We start from the raw sequence: 12,352 nt of genomic DNA on the forward strand, positions 1-12,352 counted from the left end.
CTTATAGTCTAAATTACCCGTCTTTATTTATCAGATTGAGGCTCAGTTTTCGTGTTATACCACTTCAGTCTTCAGGAATCACACCTTATGTTATAGACGTATAACCGGTGTAGATTGAAATATGTGAATGCTATGTATTTGATATTCTTCCTGCACTAATAAGATACTAAATTGTATGTATTACTATAATTGTATCTAAATATGCCGTATTATTGTTATATCGACAATTGCAAGCAACACGCAATACTCAACTAGAGTTAAGAGTCGAAAGTTAAAACCATCTAAACAACAGTATGTAATATGTAATACTGCTGAAAGTGACATTGATACTATAGTTATGTTCTTGCTTATCTGCAGCGGATTACAGCAATAATGATGATGTTTAATTTGGTTGTTACGATCGAGTATGTAGTTGACGTGATTTGCAGTCTAAATTAATCTTTATTCGGAAGTCCATAGGCCGCTGCCCGCTGCCTGCTGCTAGTTTCCGTAAGCAAAGTATGTATGGCATAAAAACAAATTCTTGGGTAAAAATTCTCAATCGTAGGGAAATCTAGGATCTGAGTAGTGGGTGCATGATAAATCCATTGCAAAAGTTGCTTGAGGCGGTAAAAATGCTTTATTATTAACTCGAGGAACATTATTCTCGTATTAAGTTAAGACCGTCTTAAGACCACACTGTTTTGCGTACTTGATTAATAGACACAATCACGAATTTTTTTGCCAAAATAGGCGTTTTTCACCAATTAATTATCAAAATGAGTCGATTTTGAAATTTATTACCCAAAATAGGTCCATGTAGGATCAGATTCATCGAACCTGGGCTGAGGAATCAAATCGCCACCTCGCTTGGCGACTTGATATTGGGCTAACAACAGAGCTTAATCCCTCCATTCCCTCTGTTCATCATTCAAAAATAAAATAAAAACCAAGTCGCCAGCCCCCTTGGCGTTTTGTGTCCGGAACTGCAAAACTCAGGTTTGGTTACTCATTGGGTTAGGTCGCTGACTGACATGGCGACTTGGATCTGAGCCTAGTTTCGGTGTTGACGTGGACCTATTTTGGATAATAAATTTTAAAATCGACCCATTTTGATAATTAATTGGTGAAAAACGCTTATGTTGGCAAAGAACTCCACAATCACATGATTTAGGCGTCATTATCTAACTAACCACTTGTTCTTATTTTGCTAATGCTGTAAATTGATTTGACTTGGTGATGGACTTCTCAAATATTCTCCAAATCCTCCTCAATTTCTCACTTGTGAGTTGTGACTAGGACGTTCACAACTTCACATGAATAAATGTCCTAATTTAACGAGAAGACTGAAAAAGATAAAATACGAGCATATAAGGATCTCGATTCATGAATCTCTTGGTTAAAGAAAGAAAAATAAAAGGACTAAAACTTTTTCTACTTTTTTTTTTCGTTTTTCCTGCTATTAAGGTATTTATTGTCTAAAATTCATTTATAAAATTTTGAGTAAATTATCAATTACACCCACGTCAAATACACATTTTTACATTTCCTCCCACGTCAATTTTTTTTTTTAAATTACACCCAAATTAATAGCTCCGGTTATAATTTGCACCCAAGGCCATTTTCAGGTGAAAAAATTAATAAAATGACGATTTTGCCCCTGCATTTATTTTCTTCTTCATGCTTCTCTTTCATCTTCTCAATAACCATCATTTCATTGCTCCTTCTACTTCACCATGGTGAAACCTCCAATTAACAACTGACATGTCTCGCACACTACCTGCACTTAACCAAGCAAGCTCGGAATGAAACCCGAGTTTAATTCAGTCCAGAACAACCATCAACACTAGCAGCACCAAGCACGACCTTTCACCATTTTATGCCACCACAAGCCCAATTCACCATTGCAACCAGAGCCCGCTTCGAACACCGTCTGACCACCACAAGAGCAGCCTCAACCGAGCTACAAACAAACAAAACCCTTTAAACTTCCCCGTCCCCTTATCAATCCCAATTTCGCCAACACATTGATGAGGGATAAATTAAATTGGGAAACAAGAAAGAACTGAGATTGCTAATTGCCCCATGCTCAATAAGAAACAATAGGACGTGCAGGGAAAATGGAGAGGCTAACAACGTACCAGTTATCGACTAAACCATAGAGATACAGTTCACATAAATCTTCCTTTGTGTATACTTCCTCTATTTCGAATTGATGGGGGATAAATTAAATTGGGGATTTGAGGACTTTCTCTATTTCGAATTGATATAAATTAAATTGGGGATTTGGGGAAGATGAGGGAGAAATTAAATTGGGGAAGATGAGGGTGAAATATTGGTGCTAGCAATTCGAAAGCCGAGTCAAGTTTGAAGATGTAAAAGAGGAAACCATGGATGATGTTTTAAGAAAAAAACAAACTGACAAGTAAGAAGAAGGAAGGGAGGGCAAAAATGTCCTAAAATCAATTTTCTACCCAGAAAATTTGAATTTTGACGGAAAAGTGGCCGGATTCCGATATTGGGTGCAATTTGTAAACTGAGCTATTAACTTGGGTGTAATTTAATAAAAAAATTTGACGTGGGAGTAAATGTAAAAATGTGTATTTGACGTGGGTGTAATTGATAATTTACTCTAAAATTTTTACTAGTTACCGTGCTGCCCTATGAGGCTATGTTATCAGTGAACTTTTTATGGACGACTTTGTTTAGATTTTAAAAATAAGTAAGAAAGTAACAATAATTTTATTGTTAGAAAATGGCAGTATAGTCATAAACTTATATATAATAAAAATAGGAAAAGGAAGACTTAGGATTTAAACCCCAACTAATCTCTATGTGCCGGTCATTTGTTGTCCTTTTCCATATTGGGATGTCATGTCTCAGTGAGTTGTTCTCCTTTTTATTTTAAGAATGAATTGGATGAACAATTTGATCATTCACCCTCAATTTCTTCCACTTGTCAATTGATAATTGGCCCTTTCTCTTTTCTTGGTCTTTGTGCCAAAATCAAAGGACAACAATTGACCGGAACAGATGGAGTATAACCTTATCGAAACTTTAAGATAAATATTTCTGAACAGGAACGGAGTATAACCTTATCGAAACTTTAATGTAAATATTTCTGAAACAGGAGGATCCAGGTGCATCTGCTGCATCCCCCTAGATACGCCTATGATAATGGAGGAGCATACAAAGCGGATATGACCATTGTAGACCAAATCTAAACAAAAGAATAAATCTAATACATACGAGTAGTTTATATTCGTAGATAACATTAACGAAACCAGCGAAGACAGTAATGCGGACAAAATGTAACGTGTATGTATCGAGCACTAAATTAGTCAATCAAAGCCGAATGAACAGAATTCATAAATCAGGATACGCAAGTATACGGTGTTGAGGAGGACGATAATGAGGATAAGCATAAGTATTGATTTCAGAGTTATTGGGCTTGTAGCCTGCGTCCAAGGCTGTCAATGAAGCGAAGAATCCACCAACAGCAAGGGCTGTGCCTGAGGCACGAAGAAGGCCACGATGGGCCTGCAGTAGGGCACCGCTAGCAGCACCGCAGGCGAGAATGTCTCCCGGGTGAGTCAGAATCCCTTCTCCGCGGAGTTTGCAAAAAGGATACGCAAGTACATCACTGTATATAGCTAGCATGGCGCAAAATCCACCCACACGCGAAGATTTCATAGCTGCACCATGTAATCTAGAAATAATCGGCATACCCCTTCCTTTGATCAAATGGTAAGGGAATCCCAGGAAAGTTCCGCAGGAGAAAGACAATCCTACGGTATCCATGGACTCGTATATATTGGATCGACCCGTGAAGTCATCGTAACAAACCTCCTCTTTTATATATTTTCCCATAAGGATTCAAGTTTTTTCTTTCGGGATAACAACCTTGGGGATTTCAGTATATATTTATATATATATATATGTACTCTCAAATTTAAATTGGGTGATCCGATATTTTACCATTTATATAGATAGGTCATACTGTAGGATACAAAAGAGAGTTACCTAATATGAGTACAATTCTATGATGTTTTCCTAATTTATTGTTCATAGTTGACGTATCAGTTTTATGGCAAGTCTTTTAAGTTTCCTAATTTATTGTTCGTATTATTATGAATGAAACTCAATGATATAATGTGAATGGATTTAAGACACGGCTTCAAATGATCCGCTATGACAATCTAAACAAGGCTTGCCATGGCTTTGCTTAAGTTGCTACAAGTAAGCTTATTCATCAAGAAAACTATATACGGAGTATATATAATCGGTATAGAACTACAGAAATACAAATTGTACGGAGTATGGATTCTATGTTCAGAATAAACAATTTTTATACTTCAATCTTCGCAAAACATGTGATCGATCAGTTGATCACATTGGTCGGAAGTTGACTAATCGCTCAATAGTCAATAGTCTCAATACCAATTCTTGGAGTGAAACTTAAACCGTTCAAACATTTAGTTAAAAACCACCTTCATAACATCTTCGTGAAAGACAATCTCGCTCAGCATGGAATATAGCAAAATGGCTCACTTGAAGTGGCAGTCAGTCATTCAATGCAATTCTCGACATTCTGGGTCTTTTGAAAATAGTCGCTCAAGCTGTTTTTTGCCTTCTCTTTATCAATCACAGCCAAATAATACCCACTAGATGAGATAGAAATGACTCCATGGTGACCTTTTTTATGATTTCTTCTACTATATAATCATTGTGTAATACCATCTTACAATGTGAGGCGGGAAGGTCACACATCTTATTCTGTAATTTGTGCATTCCAAAGTATATCATTATATTTCCTTTCGAGTTTAAACCTCTAAATGAGTTAACATATCTAACAAATCGCTACTGAAATGTAAGAGCAGAAAATACTAATCACAGTATCAATAGTGAAGTGGTTGGATAATGATTTTAAAACAACCATGAATCTATGATTGTCTTGAGATGCAACCTTGCAAGTGCCACACTATTGAACTGGAAAACGATTATATTAATACTCCAAACGCTGATACAGAGAAAAAGGATGCGCCTAATCTCTTTAGAGTCTTAGTAAGAAGATTTCCTATGTTTATCAGACCAGACTAGAATATAAATAAAACAGGAAACCATGATGTCTTGAAGGTAACATCATAGTATCAAATATCGGTGTTGATTAAGGTTCTGGTATCCGCTCATAATGCTGTAAAATACAGTCAAAACGATTGTCTTACAGTGTCGCGGCCTTGGTTGAATACCATCCATATAATATTCTTACTCCAATAAAAATACTCCCTAATAATCTTAATGTGACCATAGCGACACACCCGAAAATGGTGTTATTTTAGTGTCCTTAGTACCATGGATAATCTTGGAAGCAGGCTATCAACTAGAAATCACGTACATTGTTGCATTGGAACGTGAAAACCACAGTGGTTTTTAGCTCGAGTAATTTACATGGTGAACATGCAATAACTGAGGGAAACATACTTCTACCAATGTCTTGAAAATATACCTATTCTAGAAGAATTTGTGTTGAGTTCCTGTTCCAAGTTGGTATGCATGAGCCTGCAGATCGAGGAGGTAATCTGCAATATCCCTGTCTGCTCGAGATAATCAATATGATATTGAGTCGTTGTTACAGAGGAAAAAATTGGCAGAAAAGGCTACCAGATTCTTCCTTTCGATTCCAAGTTTAACATAGCATGCTGGCACCTCTGGAATGAATCTAAAACTCAGTTTTAAAAAGCATGTCTCGAGTACACTTAAGTGCAAGGCTCACTACTACTATTCTTCCGGCAGGAGACCAGGCTACAGCAACAATTTAGGTTACTGATATGACAGCACCGTTATTATTATTATTATTGATATATTTACGCGTAAACATGAAGTACTAGTCTGCTATGTAACATTAGATCAGCATAATTAGATACCATTTTGAACAAACATGTTGAGGAGACACCGAGACAGTAATGGGTGTGAGGTTAAGGCGAAAACATTTCTAAGACATGGTAGCACCTTGAGCTGCCTACAACTCCTATCACATATTCATATAGAAGATCCCATTAATAAATTTCGCAATCATTGAACCTAGTCCTATTAAAAAACAACCTTAATACTTACTACGTAACTAATAGATACAACGAAGTAAGAACAATGGCTATTTATCCCTAGGCTAAGGATACATTGCCTCTTAAAATGATGATACGAATGACTATCCTAGAAATGTGCGTCGAAACTCGAAACTAATCTGCATGTTTTATTGGGCTAAATTCATCCTAACAGCAGAACTGACAGCGGCTAGAAATGAAAAAATTGAATATTTAGTTAAAAATTACAAGATTCTTCCTAATTTAGCATTTTTGTAGCTTGTTCCTGAAGATTTTCGCCCCTAAGACCACCCCAAGCAAGGGTCGCGCTAATTAGGTCGCCAGAATTGCTATTGCATGCAATGAAAAAATTGAATATCTAAGACCCTTCTAAATGCATGAACTTTGGAAAATATTGCCTTAGCTACAGTAGAGCAGTAACAGGAGCCTCCCTTGCACATGGGCCACTGTTCACTCACCCTAAACATATTTTTGATTTGCTTTCTTTCTCTGCTGCTTTTCTCTTTCTCGCTCATCTGTTTCTCTATCATTCTCTTTCTCTTTCTTGGTCGCTTCTTTTGAAAAATATTGAACAGTCGAGCTCGAGCAGTAACTCTCGTGCTCTCTGCGTGATGAACAACACCTTCTACTTTCCTCTTTCCTCTTTCTTCTTTCTTTACTTTTTCCTTCTTCTTTCCTCTTTCTATTTGTTTCTTCCGTCTTTGGCCTGCTATTACTCTTCATCACCATCAAAAACATCTTCCGTTTCTTCTTTAATCGCTCCCCAACTCCTATAATTAATCATTTTATCTGGGCACGAACTTAGAAGAGGTTGTTGATCTGAAATTTTTGGTGCAGTGGGTTGCAACTGCTAGATCACAGGTATTGATTTCATTTCCCGATTTCCTCGTTTTTCATTTACTGATTTCAATTGCTTGATTAGGGTTTAGATACATTTTTTGTTGAGTGTTCATGTATTGCGTTTTTTATAATTTATGTTTGCTGATTTTTTTCGAGGTCATTTCTTGCTTTACTTTTATATTGTGTTTCTCAGATCTGGTGAATTTATTTTGCTAATTTTTGATTTCTTCGTGTGTTGCGTTTTTCATTTGTGCTAAAAATAACATATTCATCTGTGTTAAAGACGAACATATTCATTTGCATTTTTTACTCTACTTTTATTTGGTTTCTTCTCATTTACTCTAATCTTTGTTTTCTGGATGTTAGCTTTTGATGCAGTGAAAATCGGTGATTCTCTTGAGTGGTTTTCTTTTGGCTCCAATTCGCCAAACCCACCGCCCTCTCAGGTATTACCCTTTCGTTGTTCATTTCATTATGAAATTAAACTCCCTTCTAGGGGTTTGGAGTGATTCGTAATTATTTCGTCAGTTGTATTTAGGGTAGGGATGGTAAATAAGATTAATGAATTGTGTAATGAAGCGAGATAAATGTGGTATGAATTGTGTGCGTGTGGTTGACTGTTAGGTTTTAGGGGTTTTCTTCCCCTTTTAATCTTCATACGTTTATTTCCTTGAAGGTTTATTGCGATTACATGAGTTCTTGGGTTCAACTACAACACCAGATATTGGTATTTTCGCCTTTTTGTATAATACTCTACCACAATCGAGCTTGAGTTTCATTCTTATTGACCCTCGTTCTTGCGGCAATACTCGTCCCATGTCGTTCAAATTTCCTTAAAAAGGTGAGATCTGATTTCTCATTGTCTTTGTTCTATTTTAATTTTGCTATTTTTTCTTAATTTTTATATCAATTTCGGGTTAAATCTACTCTTTTGTGCTTTTTGTTGTGTGTGTGTGTGTGTGTGTGTGTGGAGACAGCTCTCTTTTTTATTCGTTTTCAGACTTAGAGACGGGCTACAGTTGTATCATGTATTATCAATTATATACGGAGTAACTTGTACAAAAGGTTTTGCAACTTGATTGTGTATGGTATCATGGTTTGTTCAGCTCCCTGAGAGTGTGGTGTATCAACATTATTGGAAAATAGGGTAAATGGTATCACAACAATATTTTAAGTATTTATCTGGTTCAAGAGGGGTGTATGGTAGATGGATCTGCAGTTTTGAGCAAAACTTATACTGGTGAAACCATAATAAGCTGCAAATGCATCTGATGGAATGGAGATAAAGGTAGTTGTTTACGTGTAAAGTAGGTTGTTTGATGTCCATGACTATGAATGGATTTTGTAGGCTTCCATGTTGGAGTATCTAAGGGCTAAGGAGAAGTATTATCAATTGTGGTTGTTTAATGAATTTGAAAATCATTTTTATTTAGCTGTTTCCTTGACTAATTTTGGTTTAGCATGGGTAAGATGGTTTTTTGTTGTATGCAGTATGCTGTCGTTTAGGGGCTAGATTTGCCATCCATTGAACTCTTATGAAAGTCACGTACCTAAGATAAGTGGCAGACAAGTATATTTGTTTTTGGCATGATGGCATCCCGTTGAAATTTTTAATGCTATTGATAGACTTTAAAGTCAGTTTTACGGTGTATGAGAACACATGTAAATCCCACCGCTTGCTCGTTGTAAACTTATTTTATTTGTCATTGCTCATCGAACATAAATTTTGTGGCCAGATGCTCAGTGTCCTTAAATATTGTTTCCCTGACAGTGTTGGCGTGAAATTTCCATAGTTCAGAAGAAACTTAAAGAAGGACAAGAAGTCAGACGAGTTTCCCAACTTGATTGGAGGATTATTGAGTCTCATCATGAGAAACCATTTGTTGCATCAGGCCTGCAATTTTTTCCCTTACCAGTAACTTGCCTGATCAATCTTTTTTCTTGTTATGGGTTTTGATTTCTTTTCCTATTACAAACAATAAGAATAAAACTCAAGCTCGATTACAATAATTAACTTTTGGTGTGTAAATTAGTCATGCTATCCATCTACTAACAGCTTACTCACTGATTACAGTTGTTAATCAAGTGAAGAAGTTGGAAAAGAACGATGGTTCCAATGTTAAACATCCATGTCTTAGTTCTGGATGTGTTTTAAGCTATTCTTGCAGTACCTGTCCTAGGCCAGATTTTTGGGTGCATTCGATTGGAGACCATAATTAGAAGAGATATAGAACGATAGTTTCCCGTTTTTTAAAAGCCAGCATTCCACTGTTGTCAATGTACCCTTTTTCCCGATTTAATTATCCATTCTTGAACCTAATTTTTAAAGCTTTATTAGAGCTGCGTTGATTCTATTTTCTTTCTATTTAGCGTTGCTTGTATGGTTAGTTTGGTTCCTTTTCTGCAACTTCTTTCAAAGGGGTTGCTTTGAGTTGGTTTAATGTTGTATTCAACTGGATATTTATTGTCAGGACAGTAGGCGAAGACATTAGATGTGGTTAAAAGTGGTGTTTGACGGTGGAGAGTAACGCTTGTGTGTCTGTTTAATTCTTAATTTTAATTTTAGTTTACACTCTCATTTGTTTTTTCTTTCTCATTTTTCATGATTTTAATTTGCTTTTTCCAGATTTTGCTTTTATTTATTTACTCATTGCATTTTATTTTACTTTTGTTTTTAGTGGGTTACAATGACAACAGTGATAAAGGATGGAGACACAACTGACTGTGGCGAGGTGGATGGTGTACGACGGCCAATGGAGGTAGGAGCAGGAGACAACTTGACCAATGTTTGGGAGTTGTGGGTACGCTTATACCACAATTGATGCTTTGACAGTTGAATACCAACAATTTATACTTGCGAATAGTTCAAGGGAATATAAGCTCAGAATTCTTCAAGAATATATGTGAGCAATCTCTATAACGATAGATGTATTACAATTGAAAATTGCAAATAGAATGAGCAAATTCGGATACTTTCAAGTCATACCTTTACTAATTTTGTAATATTGTTTACCAAAATTGGGAGCAAACTAGGATGCATACAAGTCATACACCTAAACTGGTAAATTCGGTCAGTAGAATGTAATTCTTTTTTCACGGAAAAGATCGACTCACTAATGTTTGTGCTATAGAGTAGGGACTTGGGACTGCAGGGATGTCAATTTCACCCGCATCCATCAAAACCCGATCCACCCGATCCTAAAAGATGGATGAAAACCCGATTTAAATGGATGATGGATGGATGACGGATGAAACGGATGATGGATGACGGATGGGTTGGATGAAGAAATTCCACCCGCCATCCACCCGCCATCCATCCATCACCCGATTTTATTATTTTTTATTTATTTATTTTTACATATAACACATTATTAAGATATAAAATATTTAAATTTTCATATTTTTCTACTCTCAATATAAATATTTTGTGAACCTACCCACTAGAAAGTTAAACTAAAATAATTATCTAACTTTATTTTTGGAGAGAAAAAAAAATCATCATTTTTTTTAACTTGAAATATATAAATACACAACACCCGTTTATCACCCGATCCACCCGTTTCATCCGTGGATGATGGATGGATGGATGACGGATGATATGTTTCACGGATGACGGATGGGTTGGATGAGATTTTAAAAGGATGGATGGATGACGGATGAGGCTTCACCCGACCCGAACCCGATCCATTGACATTCCTTGGGAGTGGCAGCGAATAAGCTGTTAAGGTCTTAAGGATGCTAGATTGATTTGTCACACATTAGACTCGGTAATTACAAAGCAAGTCAATTACGAGTTTTTAAGGCTACTTATCGTTCTATATATGTAGATATAGGTTTATTACAAGATGTAACCATGTGTAGTCGAAGGAGGCCAGCGAGGGAGGGGGCAAGGTCGGGCGTCATATTCGAATAAGAGTAAGAGAAAGGGTGGGAGAAGACGGTTGCGAAATAGGAAGGCTAGGTCGGGACGAGAGATGACAGTTGCAGTAAAGGAGGAGGTTGGTAGGGGGAGGGCTGGTGGTTGTCTGGTGGTAGCATAGGTAGTGGTTAGAAGTGGGATGGAGTTTATAAAGGGAGAAGATTGAGGCGAGTAGAAAATGGAAAAAGCGGAATGTTGATATGAAAGGAATAAAAAGATAAATTAAGCGCGTTACTTAGTAAATTATATTACAAGAATTTAGAACACGTGCGTCTAATAATATTTTTGCTAACTAAAAATGTAGCCATTATTATCAATTGTTACCTTGGAGATTATACGTAAGGCAGTCGTTACGTAAACAAATATTATATAAAAATCATTTCTAAGTTATATGCAAGCTAATTTTTTTCATAATAGACGGACATGATCCTTGGGACTCCGCGCGCATCGCGCGCGGAGGAACAACTAGTTTAGTTAAAAATTACAAGATTCTTCCTATTTAGCATTTTTGTAGCTTGTCCCTGAAGAATTTCGCCCCTAAGACCACCCCCAAGCAAGGGTCGCGCTAATTAGGTCGTCATAATTGTTGTTGTAATGTTGTATGCAATGAAAAAATTGAAAATTTAGTTAAAAATTACAAGATTCTTCCTATTTAGCATTTTTGTAGCTTGTCCCAGGAGATTTTAGCCCCTAAGCACAAATACCAATTCCTCCATTGGCGGAAACCCGTATATAATTGTATAAAAGGGACCAACCGAGAACAAACTAAAAATTACCCCATACAACAGCAATTCTGGCTTCATCACTGTGAAAATGCAAAAATCAAACCATTCCCAGGATCATTGCTCTAAACCAAGATCATAAAACATCTCAAAATCAGCCTAATCAAGAACGTTTAAATCTATGCATGTCAAATATAAGACTATAAATTTCACATAGGAATTATATCTATATGCACGTCTAACTCGAGGGGAAAAAACAAAAGACTACTAATTTGCCTTGGCACAAAGCTTTAGTTACTCTGATCATGGAGATTATGTGAGAAATCGAGAATTGCAATTGCAAAGCAAATGAAGTAGTTGACAAAGTATTTTTCCCGTATTTTGTTTTGTTTGTCGTTAGTCTTAGGAGTTAGGCATACACAACTTTTTTTTCCCGGATTAGGCCCAACTCAATATATTAAGTACATTAGCCCATTACCCCTCAAATCGGAGTATGAGGATTCGCAGTGTCCAACTTGGCAATGAAGTAATTAAACTGAGACGACCCCAATGTCTTGGTGAGAGCATTGGCAATCTGCTGAGAAGTAGATACATGAAAGGGGGAAATATGTCTATTTCGGATAGCATCATGAACGAAATGGCAGTCGATCTTAATATGTTTGGTACGTTTTTCAAAGACCGGGTTTTGAACAATATATAAAGCCGACTGACTATCACAATAAACAGATGCACCCTTGGTATGTTGTATACGCTGAGAAGAAGGCCACCCAACCATTTAATCTCACAAGTAA

At 36.6% G+C, this 12,352-nt stretch overlaps 1 protein-coding gene and 1 long non-coding RNA gene across 2 annotated transcripts; one reads left to right on the forward strand and one right to left on the reverse strand.

Moving 5' to 3' along the window:
* Positions 1-3,345: 3,345 nt before the first annotated feature.
* Positions 3,346-3,780, reverse strand: LOC141641930 (mitochondrial import inner membrane translocase subunit TIM17-3-like). The gene has a single exon (XM_074450572.1). The coding sequence runs from the start codon at positions 3,778-3,780 to the stop codon at positions 3,346-3,348; it is 435 nt and encodes a 144-aa protein (XP_074306673.1).
* A 2,734-nt stretch (positions 3,781-6,514) lies between these two features.
* On the forward strand, positions 6,515-9,892 carry LOC141644273 (uncharacterized). The gene is made up of 4 exons (XR_012543984.1): positions 6,515-6,941; positions 7,287-7,366; positions 7,597-7,761; positions 8,692-9,892. It is a non-coding gene; the product is annotated as an uncharacterized LOC141644273 (long non-coding RNA).
* The last annotated feature ends 2,460 nt before the right edge of the window (positions 9,893-12,352 follow it).

Source organism: Silene latifolia, chromosome 2 (assembly GCF_048544455.1).
Source record: "Silene latifolia isolate original U9 population chromosome 2, ASM4854445v1, whole genome shotgun sequence".
NCBI lineage: Eukaryota > Viridiplantae > Streptophyta > Magnoliopsida > Caryophyllales > Caryophyllaceae > Silene > Silene latifolia.

Excerpts from the sequence above, each read along its gene's own strand:
- LOC141641930 (XM_074450572.1), bottom strand. The coding sequence starts at position 3,780 with ATGGATACCGTAGGATTGTCTTTCTCCTGCGGAACTTTCCTGGGATTC.